Source organism: Hippocampus bargibanti, linkage group LG11, assembly GCF_051943395.1.
Source record: "Hippocampus bargibanti isolate YZ-2025 linkage group LG11, ASM5194339v1, whole genome shotgun sequence".
Taxonomy (NCBI): Eukaryota; Metazoa; Chordata; class Actinopteri; order Syngnathiformes; family Syngnathidae; genus Hippocampus; species Hippocampus bargibanti.
Genome location: NC_142744.1, coordinates 20,812,649 through 20,831,166, shown reverse-complemented (window position 1 = coordinate 20,831,166; position 18,518 = coordinate 20,812,649). Strand labels below are relative to the sequence as shown.

At 40.9% G+C, this 18,518-nt stretch overlaps 1 protein-coding gene across 2 annotated transcripts in view; it reads left to right on the top strand.

Moving 5' to 3' along the window:
- Positions 1-18,518, top strand: part of pth1r (parathyroid hormone 1 receptor) — a 96,731-nt gene that overhangs the window by 58,911 nt on the left and 19,302 nt on the right. For both annotated transcript variants that reach the window (XM_089008875.1, XM_089008876.1), the window contains 2 exons: positions 11,804-11,914; positions 12,277-12,401. In XM_089008875.1, the coding sequence (XP_088865001.1) occupies positions 11,804-11,914; positions 12,277-12,401 (236 nt within the window). The remainder of the gene's footprint in view (positions 1-11,803; positions 11,915-12,276; positions 12,402-18,518) is intronic.

The window sequence follows — 18,518 nt, the reverse complement described above, 5'->3', positions numbered from 1 at the left end:
TTCCACAGTCTCCATTGCTCTGGACAGTTGACCCCAAGTACTTAAAATCCTCCACTTTCTTTATCTCTTCTCCCTGTAGCATCACTCTTGCACTTGGACCCCTCTCATTCACACACATATATTCCGTCTTGCTGCGACTGATCTTCATTCCTCTCCTTTCCAGGGCATATCTCCACATCTCTAGTTTCTCCGCCACCTGTTCCCCGTTCTCGCTACAGGTCACAATGTCATCTGCAAACATTATGGTCCGAGGAGATTCTTGTCTAACATCGTCTGTCAGCCTGTCCATCACCAGAGCAAACAAGAAGGGGCTCAGAGCTGACCCTTGCTGGAGTCCCACCTCCTCCTTGAATTCCTCAGTCACACCGACAGCACACCTCACAACTGTCTTACAGTCGTGATACATGTCTTGTACCGCTCTGACATACTTTTCCGTCACTCCAGACTTCCTCATGCAATGCCACAGCTCTTCCCTGGGCACCCTGTCATACGCTTTCTCCAGATCTACAAAGACACAATGCAGTTCCTTCTGACCTTCTCTATACTTCTCTATCAGCATTCTTAAAGCAAACACTGCATCTGTCTTACTCTTTTTTGCCATGAAGCCATACTGCTGCTCACAAATGTTCACTTCTGCTCTTAGTCCAGCTTCAACAACTCTTTCCCAGAGTTTCATTGTATGGCTCATCAACTTTATTCCTCTATAATTAGTACAACTCTGCACATCTCCTTTCCATCACAAAAAATGGGCACGAGTACACTTCGTCTCCATTCTTCAGGCATCTATTCACCATCTAAGATCTTGTTGAATAACCCATTCAGGAACACCACCGCCACCTCTCTTAAGACATTTCCATACCTCGATTGGTAAATCATCAGGCCCGAGTGCCTTTCCCCCCTTCATCCTCTAATGTTTGCTACGTCTTGGTCCACAACAATCACGTCTTCAACTCTTTGTTCCTTCTCATTTTCCTCATTCATCAATTCTTCAAAATACTCTTTCCATCTTGCCATCACACTACTGGCACCTGTTAATACATTGCCATCTGTATCCTTAATTACCCGAACCTGCTGCAGGTCCTTACCGTCTTTGTCTCTCTGTCTCGCCAGCCTGTAAAGATCAGTCTCACCTTCCTTGCTGTCCAGCCGAGCATACAAGTCATCATAGGCCTCTTGTTTGGCCTTTGCCACCTTTACTTTAACCGTGCGCTGCATCTCCTTGTACTGCTGTCTACTCTCGTCCGTCCTCTCAGTGTCCCACTTCTTCTTTGCTAACCCATTTCTCTGTATACACTCCTGCACCTCCCCATTCCACCACCAAGTCTCCTTATCTACCTTTCTTCCACTCGATACACCAAGTACTTTCCGACCTGTGCCTCTGATTATGTTCGCTGTAGTTTGCCAGTCATCTGGAAGGACCTCTTGCCCACCCAGTGCTTCTCTTACCTCCTTCCTAAATGTCATGCAACACTCTTCCTTTTTCAACTTCCACCATTTTGTCCTCACTTCAGCCTTTGGTTTCTTCATCTTCCTCACTGCCAGCGTCATCCTACACACCACCAACCTATGCTGTCTGGCTACACTCTCACCAACCACTACTTTGCAGTCACTGATTTCCTTTAGATGGCGCCGTTGACACAAAATGTAGTCTACCTGTGTACTTCTGCCTCCACTCTTATAGGTCACCCTATATTCCTGTCTCTTCTGAAAGAAAGTATTCACAATAGCCATTTGCATTCTCTGAGCAAAGTCAACCACCATCTGTCCTTCAGCGTTCCTCATCTGGAGTCCAAACATGCCCATCACCTCCTCATCATCTTTGTTTCCTGCGCCAACATGTCCATTGAAGTCTCCACCAATTACAACCCTCTCACTTCTCGGGATGTTCTGTATGACTTCATCAAAGCCCAACCAAAATGTTTCCTTTTCTGCCAGCTCACATCCTACTTGTGGGGCATACCCACAAACAACATTGAACATCACACCTTCAATTTCTAGCTTCAGACTCATCATTCTATCTGATACTCTTTTTACTTCTAAGACATTCCTAACAAACTCCTCTTTTAAGATAACCCCAACTCCATTTCTCTTTCTGTCTTCACCATGATAGAACAACTTAAACCCTGACCCTAAGCTTCTAGCCTTGCTCCCTTTCTACCTAGTCTCCTGGACACACAGTATGTCTACCTTCCTTCTCTGCATCATGTCAACCAGCTCTCTACCTTTACCTGTCATTGTTCCTACATTCAAAGTTCCTACTCTTAGTTCTATACTCTTGGCGTTCCATTTCTCTCTTTTCCTCTGGGCACACCTCCCTCCTCTCCTTCTTCGACCAACAGTAGTCCATTTTCCACTGGCACCCTGAAGGTCAAAAGTACCAATGGCGGCCGTTGTTAACCCGGGCCTCGACCGATCCGGAATGGGATTCATAGGTTTGATTTGCATATTTGTTTTGTTTTTTACGTCGGATGCCCTTCCTGACACAAACCTCTGTATTTATCCGGGCTTGGGACCGGCACAATAAGACACTAGCTTGTGCCCCCTTGTGGCTATATTACTGTGAAGATGCTGCCCATGATAGGTGCAAAAAAGAGCAATGGCCCCAGAGCTGTCCAGCGATGACAGTCAAAGGGCACCGACATTCCTCTCATTCAAAAACAGTACTGGCATATTCATGCCAATGTGCTTATTATTAGCTCCATTCAAAAATTCATGTGAATGGCGGTCACTTGATTCGAAAATAATGAAGTGTCTGCTTCATAACTCCAGTAAGTTTTTCTTTTTAGTTTAAAGGGGCTTATATTAACCAGAATCGGGGGACACAATTTACGCAAATATGCAATGCTGGTGGCTTAATGTGCCTATAAACTCTCTTAATCCTTGTTGGGAAAACGGAAGGTAGTTTCTATGATGACCATTGTTTTTCTTTTTTTTAACGTTACATTGACTTATGTTCGTAGTTTGGAATTGAAAGAACGGTAGCGATAGCAGCCATCTTATATTTTATCAACAAAAATTTACTGCACCAGTATTTATTCTTCATTTTGCATTTTAAAAGTGGCAGTCATTAATTGTATCTATTTTGTGAGTTCATTCAGCGCATCACCTGCAAAACGTAAGGCAACACTGAATATATCTTTCGTTGCCAGGCATAGGATGACACCCAGCTCTGTCTCTCCAGCAAACCCGACGCCTCTCTTCCACTTTCTTCCCTTACATTCTGCCTTTCTGAAATTAAATCCTGGTTTACCCACAACTTCTTCAAACTTAACTGCAAAAAAACTGAAATTCTCTGCGTTGGTACCAAATCCACCTTGAACAAAGCTAACAGTTTCTCTCTCACAATTGACAGTTTCTCCCTCCCATCAGGTCAAAAGCCTAGGTGTCATCCTTGACAGCACACTATCTTTCCACTCCCATATAAATAACTTAAGCCGATCTGCGTACTTCCACCTACGCAATATCAATCGTCTTTGACCATCTCTCCCTCACACCACTGCTATCCTTGTTCAGAGTCCTGGTACCTCACTGATTGACTATTGCAATTCACTTCTCCTTGGTGTCCCTTAGAAACGTGTCCAAAAACTTCAACTCGTCCAGAATTCTTCAGCCCGCATCATCACCAGAACCTCATCCTTTCACCACATCACCCCTGTCCTCCAAGAACTCCACTGGCTCCCGGTCAAATACAGAATGAACTTTAAAATTTTTCCTCATACATTTGAAGCTAACGTTCCCTCAGATCCTCTTCCTCCCTCCACCCCCGTGTGCCCCCCCCCCCACCCTGCCCGTCTCAGCACGATGGGGGACAGAGCGTTCAGCTGCTCTGCCCCAAACTCTGGAACTCACTTCCTTCCAACATTCGTAACATCGATTCTCTTCCCACCTTCAAATCCCATCTCAAAACTCACCTATTTAAAATTGTATTTTCTGTGTAGCTCTATCTCTTGTTTCTATTTATCCTTGTATTTTATTTATTGTATTCTATGTATACTTGTATTTTATTTATTATTGTATGCTTGTCTGTGACTGTAAAGTGTCCTTGAGAGCTTCGAAAGGCGCTTATAAAATGTATTATTATTATTATTATTATTATTATTATGATTATTATTATTATTATTGTTGTTGTTGTTGTTGTTATATAAAACGTTTGTAATCTAAATCCAGCAATGAAGTCTAAACTGCTTTTGAGTTTCCTCGCCTCCGTCAAGGGATCATTTGTATATTTATCAATGTCTGAGAAACATCAAAATCCAGCAGAAACGCAACCGCGTTGTGTCTACTTGATTGCTTGGAAGGATATTTGGATAATCACAGCCAAACCGATATTATGTGCCAAGTCAATTGCAGTCGTAGTGATTGCCCCCTTATAAATGAAACATACTATTAAAAGTGTTTGCTTCCAGGATATGGACATAAAAGGTATTGTTTTCCCTGTTGTGGTGTTTCCCATGGGTGGGTTTGAGTAATATCCAAGAATCTCGAATGAGACTGTCAAAATATAACTGCAGGCGCCAAACAGCTCACATTATGATAATAACATGTTTGTTCTCCAAGTATATTTAAGAGTCACTGCAATGAGAGAGAGAAAGAGAGAGAAATGGATAGATAGAGAGAGAGAGTGAGCGAGCGAGTGAGTGAGGGAGTGAGAGTATGACTGTAAAACTATGACCCTCACCTTAATCAGAGCTGATGGCTCTGTGCTCCTTAAGGACCGCCATGAGATCCTTGCTTGCTGGGCAAACCATTCCGAGACCCTTCTCAACATCACCAACCCCGTCAACTCAAAAATTCTGGACAATCTTCCAGACCTGCCGCCAATCACGAGCCTCGACACCCCACCATCTTTTTCGGAGACCAGGCAAGCCATCATGAGCCTTAAGAACAACAAAAGTGCTCGACCTCATGGCATCCCAGCAGAAGTTTACAAACACGGAGGTTATCTCCTCACGCGCCATCTGCACCTCCTTATACATAACATCTGGGAACACGGGAAGCTCCCACAGGACTGGAAGGACGCCAACATCCTTGTAATCTACAAAACAGCGTGTGGGAATAGCCGAGGAATCTCTCTCCTCTCCACCGCAGGGAAATTTTTGTCCAAAATCATGCTCAGTAGGCTGGTCAAGCATCTCTCAGAGTCTGTGCTTCCAGAAACGCAGTGTGGTTTCCGGAAGACAAGATCCACCATAGATATGATTTTTGTATTAAGGCAGTTTATGGAGAAGAGCAGAGAACATCGCCTGGACCTCTACATAGCCTTCATAGATCTCAACAAAGCATTTGACACCATCAATTGTGAGTTGCTATGGAAACACCTCTCCAAACTTGGGGTACCACCCAAGTTTCTTTGCATCCTCCAGCAGCTGCATGACGGGATGCAAGCCAAATTACTCTTCGGAGAGCTCCAGTCAGAGCTCTTTGGTGTGAACACTGGGGTAAAGCAGGGCTGTGTCTTGGCTGCAGTGCTCTTTAATATCCCCCTTTCTGCCGTCACGTGCCTATTTCACAAGGACATCGGACATGAAGATGGCATCCGCGTGGAGTACCGCCTCGATGGAAACCTCTTCAACATCAGACGGCTCCAGGCCCACACAAAGACAAATATCTGCCACATCAGTGAACTTCAGTATGCTGATGACTGTGCTGTACTAGCTCACAGCTTAGAATCTATGCAGCATGCTCTCAATACCATTTCTAGCTTGTACCAGTCTTTTGGTCTCCAGATCAACATAAAAAAACAGAGCTCATGTTCCAACCTTTGCCGCCAACTCCCACACCACCCAGCCTTCACATCAATGGCATTTCACTAAATATAATGGATTATTTTACTTACCTTGGCTCCACTTTGTCCACCAATTGCTCCCTTGACATTGAAATACACAATCGTATAAAAAAAGCCTCATCATCGTTTGGACATTTACGCAGCAGAGTCCTTATGAACCGAAACCTGAGAATTGGAACCAAGATTGCCGTATGCAACGCAGTATGTCTGTCACTCTCCTCTATGGGGCAGAAACATACCGCCGGCACTTCAGAATCAGAATACCTTTATTCGTCCCACAATGGGGAATTTTAACTACCCTTGAGGCCTTCCACATCCGGAGCCTGCAGAAGATCCTTGGCCTGTCCAATCCAACACATAACTTCATGGTGTAAAATGCTGGCAGGGAAAGCATACATGGTGTACCATAACCAGGTGGCTGGCATAGTCTTTTCTTCAAAAGATGACCCCGCGCCTTATTCACAGATGCGCTTTATATGTGAAGTAATATTTAGCCACAACAGGTCTACCAACTTCTGTCACCAGCTACCGACTCAATTTCCCCCTGTAGAAGAACTGCATAACCCAAGCCTCTACTGCAGCACCTTATTATGTGGTGCTCCTGATATTTGGAACATGTTTGTATTTTTATATTTTACATTTAGAAAAAACACTTTTCATTCATTGAAGGGGCGCCTTATACTCTGGTGTGCCTTATATGTATATGGAAAAAGTTTGAAAATACACCTTTCTTTGGGGGTGAGGGGGCTTAAACTCCGGTGCACTTTATACACCGGACAATACAATACTTAAGCACGATATTTCTGGATTGTATATTTCACTTTTTGTGAGTGTATCTGGAACCTTACCCTCCCTGGGCAGGAGAGGAGAGGGTGGTTAATGTACATGACAAATTGTAACTTAGTCGTAAGGATTGTGCAGCCTACTCCTAGTAGTCACGTTGATTGAATGAATTCAACATTGCTGGAGTTACCTTCCATTAGGATACTCACATGTTGAATCAGGGGTCGCTGTTCACTGATCTCTTTTGCTTATTCAGTCTTTCAGTGAAAGAAGCCGTGATTAATATTTTACCTAATTAATGAAACATGCGTACCTTATGCAGTTGACTTTATGTGGATGGCTAAACACGTAGCGCATGTTCCTATTTCTGCTTGATTAAAGGCTACTCTCTGTAATGGCCCCATTACGGAGCTCCACGATTGTGCTTCTAAGAGCCAAATCCCATTGCTTGTTTACAAAGTAGCATTAGCGAACCCTTTTTGGTTAATTTTTGTTTTTGTCTAAGAGACATGTCATATTTTTGCATGGTATTGCCATCTTGGTTAGCAATGAGTTGGGAGGAGCTCAGCATTTGATTTAAAACATTGTTTTTTTCTTTTTGGTCAAATGGGGAAAAGGGAACCGTTATATGAAGACATAGATTCATTCGTAATCACAGAACAGAAAAAGTTTGGAAAATCGAACCTCCGATAGCAGTTTGGAATTTTGGAATTTCAATTTGCATTTTGGAAGTGCAGTGTCTCAACTCATCTCAACTGTATTTGTAGAGCACTTTCAAACAACCACCACTGCATATAAAGTGCTGTACAATATATGGAGCAATTATCATATACATGATAATAAAGCAATGAATCAGTAACAACAATGTTAGAAAGCACAAAGCAGTAAAACTAAGATGAAGTCTGAGTTATACTGAGTCAAATGAGAGAGTACAAGTGAATTATTGGCGAATGTTCTGTGTAGCCATTTAAAGGTCATTTGTACGTACGGTTATATCTTGAGATCCGGATTTACATTTGTTTTGACAAATAAAAGGTGTCTGACAATTGTTTTTTTTTTTTTTTTTCAAAGTCTTGACTGTCCTATTTGGTCATGTCCACACAGACCTGACGACACTACCACTTGGTGTTACCAACTTGATTATCTGATTAGTGACTTTGCTATCCATCCAATGGTTGTTTTTTTTATTTTCTAGTCCATCCCTTTTATCCTTTTACCCACACCACGTGAAGTGTTTGTTATTTTCCCATGATATAGGTGTAGCAACCAAGTGTGATGAGGTTGAATGAAAACTTCTCAATATCTGTGTAATTGTATCCTGTGAAGTGGTGGCAAAGTGTCGGACATTTTGGAGTACTTTTTGTAACTTTGACCAAAGTTATGTGCTGTTTTGTTACTTAGTGGGGGGACCTTGAATGTGCACAACACCCAGAGGATCAGAGATTCAGCTTCTGTGCCTGCCCCCCCCCCCCCCCCCCCCCCCTTTTTTTTTTTGTTTTTGTTGGGGAACTTTTTCCGTATTTTTCCGACCCGACCACCGGCCACAGCCCCTTCGATGTCAAGATTTCTATTATGGGGCACAAAAGATAGTTTTAGGGACTCAAGTGGCAATATGGCAAAGATGAACCCCCAAGATTAGGTTGACTTTTATATTCTATTTAGTTGCATTAGAGGGTCTCCACATGAGCAAACCACACTCATACACCCCAACATGGGAATTCAATACTACAACAATTCTGTTTTTTTTGACACTTTAATGGACACTCAGACGAAGGCGGAAGTATACGTCGAAATATGTCAGGTAATTGAACACCTAAAAAACACTGGAAGAAAATAATCTGTTGTAAATTAGATATCAACTAGACTGTCATGATCTGGTTGGCGAACAACGCGTGGCGCTGTCGACCCCACCTGCACCTGCACAGGTGCTGGTCATCCCGTTCCTTTCATTCCTTTCATTCCCGTTCGGATTGGCGCCCAATGGGTAGCGCTGTCAGCCCTGCCTGCTGCATCGCAGGTGCTGGTCGTTGCCAATCAGTGACACTCAAAAGGACACTCGGCACGACCATTCGGCGTCGGGTAATTGTTGAACGTGCTGTATGCTTTGTATGCAATTGTATGTATTTTATGCTGTACTGGTGTTTGTTTCACCTTAGCGGACTTTTAATCTTGGTTTTCTTTTGATACTTTGTATTTTTTCCGTTCAGAAGATTTTGATGTTTTAGATTTTGTTCCTGCTGACGTTATTTTTCATACAATCTGTCAATCACAACCTCCTGCTCCCTCCTGCCTGCTTTTTGGGATCCACAACCGCCATCACCACCTTGCAAGACGTGACATAGACAGGATGAACTTAATACAACAATTCTGGTAAAGCTTTGAGGCAAACACAGAAGAAACGAAATGGAATCCCTGATTGCACACACAAATTTAACCTAGCAACAAAAATAACAAATGCGAATGAGAGAGAATGTTTATTTGTCTTGATGAGGCCTGCAATTGCCTGCCGATTACTCCAGTGTACCTGCAAGTCGAAAAAGGACAAGCATGAGAGAAAATGAGTGGATCAATAAAATGTACACTTTAATTAAATAAAGAACAAGAGATATTGTAAAATTGCCTTTTCCCCCACATTACCCTCTACATCAGGGGTAGCTGGGAACCCCAGTTCCCCAGGAGCCAGATTCTGCTTGTTTTAGATTCCTCCCTACTCCAACACAACTGATTCAAATAATCAGCTTATCTGTTGAAGTTCTGTTGAAGCCTTAAATTATCATGATCAGTTCAATCAGATATGGTGGAGTGAGGTGAGCTCTGTATTCTGACTCCCGATCTACTTGAACTGTCGCCACGTCTGTCCATTTTCTGGAGCGCTCGTTGCTGAGGCAAATGTTTCAACTTCAGCTGCACAAAAGTTCCATCAGACAGCCTTAATGCCATTCCAGATTTAGTAAGGGAAGGAACAAAAACACACTGCATTTTATCAAATTTCTTTCTCGCTCTCTGAGTTCATTTGTACTTAAAATACACGAAATTGCCAGACAAGCTTCTCATTGAGGCGAAGCACCGAGGCTGGCATCTGGGAGAAGTGGGGGAGGTAGTGTGGAGGGATGTGGGAATGATGGAAGCAGACCTCACTTTGGGGAAAAAAATAGCTGGAGCTTGTGGTCTCTGCATATAATAACATCATTGGGGAAAACGTGCAGCAGCTATTTTGACATCTCGAGGGTCAAAATTTAAATCACGCTGTGGGTGTTAGGCCATTTGCATCACTAATACCAGACTTTCCCTATAGTCTCGTCTTTGTCTGCATTGTGGTCATCACTTCTACACAGTCATTCATAGTCTCTCTATCTTTCACTCACTCACTCACTCACTCACTCACTCACTCACTCACTCACTCACTCACTCACTCTCTCACTCACTCATTCAGCCACTCACTCACTCACTCATATGTATGCACATAGATTCTGACATGCAAACACACACACACACACACACACACACGCACACGCGCACACACACACACACACACACACACACACACACACACGCGCACACACACACACACACACACACACACACGCACACACACACACACACACACACACACACACACACACATACATACACGATAGGTGTTGGGTATCTAGGTTAGGTCTATTGGAGTGTAGGTGGTCCTATAGTAAGAGTGCAGGATGTGTGGTTAGGGGGATTGTCATCATAAGTCTATGCTTTTATTTTGTAGCCGGGGGAGTGGGGGGGACACCACATTGTCAAGCCCCCTCCACAAACACCCCTTTTCTTTTGATTTGCAGGAACTTAATGGATGCACTGCAGAGAAGACATAGTTTTGGTTTTATCTTAAACTAGTTATTAGTGGTCAAAGACAGACAGATGTTTTCAATAAGGATACAACGTAAATGGCGAACGGTACCCCAGAAATATGGGGTGGGGTGGACGGTGCTGGGACAACATTGTTGTCAGAGGTCTGTGGTCGGCCAGGCTGCTGACAGTCAACTTATGGGCCCCATTCACTTGACATGTACGTATTCAGTTTAAACAAGTTTAAAATCATACAGTGTATACAGTTTGCAGTCCTTAAATTTAACATTTGTGTTATTACTATTTTTCTTATTCTTGTTCTTATTCTCAGTTCAGACTAAAAATGTTTGTATTTAAAAAATAGAAATAATATGTAATTGTTTTAAAGTATGAATGCATTTTAGAAATTAGAAAACAATTTGAATGGTTAAAAAATAAACACACATACACACATTTTGTTTTGTTTTTGTTTTTGCTTTTTAAATGCTGTATATCATTACATGTACTTGTATTTTAAATCTTCTTTTCCTTTCGGCTTTTCCCCTCAGGGGTCGCCACAGCGAATCAATGTCCTCCATCTATCCCGGTTTTGTGCATCCTCTTCTCTCACACCAGCTACCTTCATGTCCTCTTGGACCACATTCATAAGCATCCTCTTCGGTCTTCCTCTCGGTCTCCTGCCTGGCATGTACTTGTATTTTAAATAGTTGTTACAAATTCATTTTAGATTACGTATATGTTTTCAATATTTGGGAAAAAAACCACATGCATTTTGGTGTACGGGATTTGTATGTCATTTTGGAATTAGTCATTAATTTTAAACAGTAAACATAAATAATATTGTCTCCTTCTTAATAATCGAAGAAAATACGGTCAACGTTTTTGTTCATATTTATAGTTTTGTTTTTAGTTTTATTTTTGTAGGGTGAAGGCATTTTTCAAAAGTCTTTCGCAAATCGCATGACTTCCACTATTTCCTGTAATTGTACAGACCATGCAGCTTATGCTACCACAATTGTCATTAAACGTTTGAAGAAAATAATAATAATGTGGCGGCAGATATTCCACACTGTCCTTGACCTCATTTGTGTTGACTTTGGCCATTAAATTTTAGTAAGAGGCAGGTCGTGGCGAGTTTGGTGGCCAATGAAGTCTTTTGGGAGCCATCAGCATGCCATAATTGTATACATCTTAATTGGATCACAATGGATGGAAGATGGACAACAATGTGTGCTCTCCGCGTGAGCCACAGTGCCATTATTGCTCGCTAATTTACACACAATGTAAAGTACATTCATGTGCCCCACAGTTTTTTTAATTAATAAAAGTCAATTTTTCACATGAATTCACAATATATTTATATATTCAAATAAAATGTGATGCTACATTGCTCTGCTGCTATCTCCGTAGATGGTTACTGCTCACCAGAATGGGATGGCATTGTGTGTTGGCCCGAAGGGGCTTCGGGAAAGCTTGTGTCCACCTCATGTCCGGACTACATCTACGACTTCAACCACAGAGGTAAATGTGACATAGGAAGACATTTGTAGTTGATATTGCTCAAAATGCCTCAGATGTTTTCAAAATTATGCAAAGTAAGCGACTATTGTTCACATTGAAAATATTAATGACAGTTGTCCCTAACTATTATCCAAGCTTCGGTAAAATCCGATGATCCTTTGTTGACATTGGTTGCACGGGAGGGGCAGTGCTCAAATGATCAAATTCGACTCATTCATAGATGTTTGTACACTGCTTTCGTCTCAAGACTTGGTTAACACACACCTTTGTATTTCATATTGCTTATTTCAGTAATATAGAAGGTAATTTCCACGACAATGTAAAAAAAATCGTTAATTAAGGCTTTTGTGCCTGCTCCATAGGACGAACATACCGCCGATGCAGCAATAATGGGACATGGGAGATCTCTGCGGCCAATAACAAGACGTGGGCCAATTACAGTGAATGTGCAAAATTCCTCTATCATTACAACCAGAGCCAGGAAAAGGTAAGGCTTGCACTGGACTGTGCCCCTTTGAGAATTTTTCTGCGCCAGACTTGCAGGAATACCTCCATTTACTCAATAGAGTGCCCTTTAGCTTGAGTTCACCACTTTATTGTGCTGTTCCAAAGTGTCGTACAAGTTCGGCCACATATCGATGCCACACCACCGCGCCTGCTTAACTTTGGTTGCCATACTGCCTTGAATGTGTATGAGCAATATAAACGGATATTGAACAAGTTGCTGTTTTGTTTTGATCATATTTATTTAACAACACGCTCACTCCTGTCAAATCCCGCTCTGTTTTATTTCCGCGTTCTGCACCCTAGTTCAGCGCTCATCTCCACTCCATGAAATCGAAAACACGCCAGCTTGAAAGACTTTATCGGAGAACCAGACTCACTGTTCACAAAGATGTACACTGCTCAACTTTCTCTCTACAAGGACAGTATCTCTCAAGCTAATTCACAATACTACTCTGAACTCATTGACTCAAACACTGGAAATACTCGGGCTTTCTTTTCTCTTCATAACAGAATCATTCAATCCCCTGTATGCTTCCCCCCTCACTTTTATTCCTCTGACATCTGCAATTCTCTCCTAATCTTTTCTGAAAAAGTCAGCAAAATAAGACGATATGTTGTGAAGTTTAAAGAGAAACTGATTTATCAGAGAAAATAAAACAAAATGTAAGGAAATAGAAAATCTGTTTAAATTGTGTTCAGATAGCGAATTGCCCTGACAGTGAGCAATCGCAAAAGTGGTGAACACTTTTTCTGGGTTATTCACTTTTCTTAAAACTACCGGAGCGCTTCTTTGCCCAAGTGGCAAATTCCGTGTATGCTACATAGATCTATATCTATCTATCTAAACAAAGGATAGAGGTCCATCGTAATGGGTTACCAGGAACTAGCTAGGCAAAGCAGCTATGTTGTAGTCAGTATGTTGCGTCAACAAAAATTGGAGTTTTATGTAAGACTTTAGTTCGCTGACGAAGCCTCTTGGATAGGAGGCCAAACGTCCGACACCTTCAAAAAAGTACAGATGACGGCTGAAGAAACCTTCTCATCGATAAGAACAACACAAAAACAACAACACAAGCAAGGCTCGTAAGAGCACTTGCTGACCGCTGCCGACTCGGGCGCCATATTGAACTTCTTTTTTTTTTTTTTATGATTATGTTTGTTTTTTTTTTATTTTTTTTTTATTTTAGGATTATGAGGAAATCACAACTCTGATGGCAATTAGTGGCATGTTCTGCTGTCCCAAACGCTAGTCAAGAGACACAATGGTCATGTCTAAAATATAGAGACTTGAATGCTCAGTGTTTGATGCGGTTGCTGTTTGTCTAACCGTCAGCAGCAGGAGTCTTTTGATGTGCGGGTGGCGCAGTGCATTTGGTGTTCAACCCCTTATTATTTGAGGGTTTCTTTCATCCCAGCAACGTAGCGCCACTCAGATAACGTTGAGATCAGACGTGGATAATGAAATTTACACCAGCCGCTCACGGTCGGTATTCCTTTTCATGTTGCTCCTGCTTGTGTGACAGGCTACAGTCTGGTCTTTCAGGGACATGGTTATCCAAAAGCCTTTTGAAGAACTCTTTTTTTTTAATTTCCATCCCAATATAAGGGGTCTAATCTCACAAATGCAATTTGCTTCAAACAGATATAATTGATTATGCAAGCTTCAGAATGTCATTCAAATCTGTCAGCATAGTTGGACAAGATAGAGGAAGTAGGGGTCTGGTTTTTTTTCGTCTTCTTTTTCTTTATAAATGATCGCAAGATTAGTGTGAAAATATCAGTGGTTTTATCACAAGCAGAAAACTTCCAAATAATTAAACAATTTTCTCTTCAAAAAAGTGGCAAAGTGATTGACGAGAAATTATTGTGTTAATGTTCAACTGTTAATTGTTGTTCATTTACCAGGCACTCAGCTTCAGGTACCCTATCCTTGCCCCATATTTAAAAAAAACTGCTTCTTGGGTTAATTGCAGACCCTCATTGCCCAACATGGGCAATGAGGGCTGTTTGATTTCAAGTAGTCCAAGATTGACTGACAAACAACACCAGATTCTCCCCAACTCTCATCCAAACTCAGTCGTAGGGTGGATAGAAGTGCTAAATGAAATGAACTGATGTTGTAATATTTTATTAGTTGTTTTTTTTCTCTGATAAATCAGTTTCTCTTTAAACTCCACAACGAAGGACAACTGTCCAATCGTAACTTCTTGAAATCCATGCTTTCCTCTTCAGAACTATTTGAATCATATTCATAACTGGATGTGTAACAAGGAAGCATATTCTCCGAATCTGAAGCCATTATTTTAATTCTCCAGCAATGCAAGACGTCTTGGCGTGATGTCACGAACTGGGGGCGGGACTTTCTGCAAATGGCCAATTCGCAGCTCAATTTTCTGCACATTTTGGACACTTTAAGTCATTTTTATTGGTGTTTTGCATTTGAATAAAAATATCATACCGCCTGTTTTGCATATTTTAGATGCTATTAAACGTTTTTTGATGTCAAGAAACAAAAAAGTGACGTCGGCTGTCCTTTAAGTCACTTTACAACAAGCAGCAGACTGGCACACAATATTAGTAAATAAAAAAAAAACAGTTTTCAAGCCTTTTTTCCATTCTCAGCCAAAAGTAACTGCCAATCAAACAAAACTATTATAGAGCCATTCCTATCCTAAGATTAACAATGAAAACTCCAGAGGCTTACAGCAAGAGAGCCATGAAAGCAAAATATTATTATTTTTAAGTACCAATAGCCAGCCAGCCAGATAGCTATTGTACGGTATTACAGAACAGACAAAGAGAATAGACTTAGCACAATATTTCTTACTCATGTCTACATAAACAAAAGTCAAAAGAACCAGAAAACTAAGTAACAAATAATATGACAAGGTATGTCATGGTGGAATGTGCATGTCTACTACAAGCCAAAGGTTGAAAGCAAACACGCAATTGTAGCATCCATTGACAAAAAGAGATTGTCTCACATCTCCTGTCCCACATAAATCCACTCCAATTCCAAGCCGCAACAGATCCACATACGCATCGGCGTTCTGCGCTGACGCTCCTTTCTTCTTGTCGCGGGCTCCTCAAGCTTCTTTGGTAGTTGCTTCAGGGGTTTCCAGTGCTCTGCTGTTGATATAGCGCGGACATCAAGTGTGCCATCGTCAGTAGTGAGAGAGCTATAGAGAGAGATGTAAAGATAGATAGAGAGAGAAAGACAGATAGAGAGAGAGAGATCTAGAGATAGAGATCTGGGGATAGAGATCTAGAGATAGAGAGAGGGTAGAGGTAGAGATAGAGGTAGAGCGATAGAGAGATCGAGAGGTAGGTAGAGAGGTAGGTAGAGATAGAGAGAGAGATAGAAATAGAGATAGAGATAGAGAGATAGAGAGAGATTTAGAGGTAGAGGTAGATATAGAGAGAGGTAGAGAGATAGAGAGGGTAGAGGTAGGGATAGAGAGAGATAGGGAGATAGATTTAGAGATAGAGAGAGAGAGATAGAAATAGAGATAGAGAGAGAGATAGGGAGATAGCGATTTAGAGGTAGAGATAGAGAGAGGTAGAGAGATAGAGAGGGTAGAGGTAGAGATAGATTTAGAGAAAGAGAGATAGAGATAGAGATAGAGAGAGAAAGAGAGAGAGACTAGATAGACAAGATAGACTGGATAGACAGATAGATAGAAAGTTAGATAGACAGATAGACAGATAGATCGATTGATAGATAGATAGATAGATAGATAGATAGATAGATAGATAGATAGATAGATAGATAGATAGATAGATAGATAGATAGATAGATAGATAGATAGATAGATAGATAGATAGAGAAGGAGCGAGAGAGAAAGACAGAGAGAAAGAGAGAGAGAGAAAGAGAGAGCGAGACAGAGAGAGAGAGAAAGATAGATAGATAGATAGATAGATAGATAGATAGATAGATAGATAGATAGATAGATAGATAGATAGATAGATAGATAGAGAGAAATATAGATAAAGAGAGATATAGATAGATAGATAGATAGATAGATAGATAGATAGATAGATAGATAGATAGATAGATAGATAGATAGATAGATAGATAGATAGATAGATAGATAGATAGATAGATAGATAGATAGAGAGAAAGAGAGACAGAGATAGATAGATAGATAGATAGATAGATAGATAGATAGATAGATAGATAGATAGATAGATAGATAGATAGATAGATAGATAGATAGATAGATAGATAGATAGATAGATAGATAGATAGAGAGAGCTAGAGATAGAGAGAGGGATAGATAGATAGAGAGAGATATAGAGAGCTAGAGAGAGATATAGATAGATAGATAGATAGATAGATAGATAGATAGATAGATAGATAGATAGATAGATAGATAGATAGATAGATAGATAGATAGAGAAGGAGCGAGAGAGAAAGACAGAGAGAAAGAGAGAGAGAGAAAGAGAGAGAGACAGAGAGAGAGAGATAGATAGATAGATAGATAGATAGATAGATAGATAGATAGATAGATAGATAGATAGATAGATAGATAGATAGATAGATAGATAGATAGATAGATAGATAGATAGATAGATAGAGAGAAATATAGATAAAGAGAGATATAGATAGATAGATAGAGAGATATAGATAGATAGATAGATAGATAGATAGATAGATAGATAGATAGATAGATAGATAGATAGATAGATAGATAGATAGATAGATAGATAGATAGATAGATAGATAGATAGATAGATAGATAGAGATAGAGAGAAAGAGAGACAGAGATAGATAGATAGATAGATAGATAGATAGATAGATAGATAGATAGATAGATAGATAGATAGATAGATAGATAGATAGATAGATAGATAGATAGATAGATAGAGAGAGAGCTAGAGATAGAGAGAGGGATAGATGGAGAGAGAGAGAGAGAGAGAGAGAGAGAGAGAGAGAGAGAGAGAGAGAGAGAGAGAGAGAGAGAGAGAGAGAGAAATAGAGAGATATAGAGAGCTAGAGAGAGATATAGAGAGCTAGAGATAGATAGAGAGAGAGCTAGAGATAGAGAGAGAGAGGGATAGATAGAGAGAGAGGGAGAGAAAGAGAGAGAGAGAGAGAGAGAGAGAGAGAGCTAGAGAGATAGAGATATTTATAGAGAGAGAGATAGAGAGAGAAATAGAGATATAGAGATAGAGAGAGAGAGAGAGAGAGAGAGAGAGAGAGAGAGAGAGAGAGAGAGAGAGAGAGAGAGAGAGAGAGAGAGAGAGAGAGAGAGAAGAGAATCATGAACCACTGGACGTGATGTTGGAGCTGTGCCTCAGGGATGGGAGGTTTTGAATTTGGGACACATCGTCAGTAGTGTGCCAAAGAATCATTGGGTGACTTCTACTGAGCGTATTTTAATAAGATTCCACTGCATATAGCTATATTTTACGTTTTAAGACTCGCGTTGAATATACAGGACATCTTGTTTTTGAGTTGGTGACGAGTCCGTACGTAACGTCACTAAAGGAACGCCCCTGACCGATAAAAAGACACATTGTAGCAGTCCTTCCCTCACGTCAATGTATTTTGCTGTACTTGTTGGTCTGAAAACCTTGTGTTGCACCCAAAAGCCGCCAGAAGAGGGCGTCCAAGCTCCATATAAGGACTTTATCAGCCTGTGGAAACAGAGGTGGCCACAGGAGGTGGCCATTTTGTGCCTCTTTTTTTTCTCCAATGTTGCCTCAAAATGGCATGGAATAAATTCTCTAATCGATTGCAAACATGTATGCTTTCCTCTTCAGAACTATTTGAATCATATTCATAACTGGATGTGTAACAAGGAAGCATATTCTCCAAATCTGAAGCCATTATTTTAATTCTCCAGCAATGCAAGACGTCTTGGCGTGATGTCACGAACTGGGGGCGGGACTTTCTGCAAATGGCCAATTCGCAGCTCAATTTTCTGCACATTTTGGACACTTTAAGTCATTTTTATTGGTGTTTTGCATTTGAATAAAAATATCATACCGCGTGTTTTGCGTATTTTAGATGCTATTAAACGTTTTTTGATGTCAGTTAAGAAACAAAAAAGTGACGTCGGCTGTCCTTTAAGTCACTTTACAACAAGCAGCA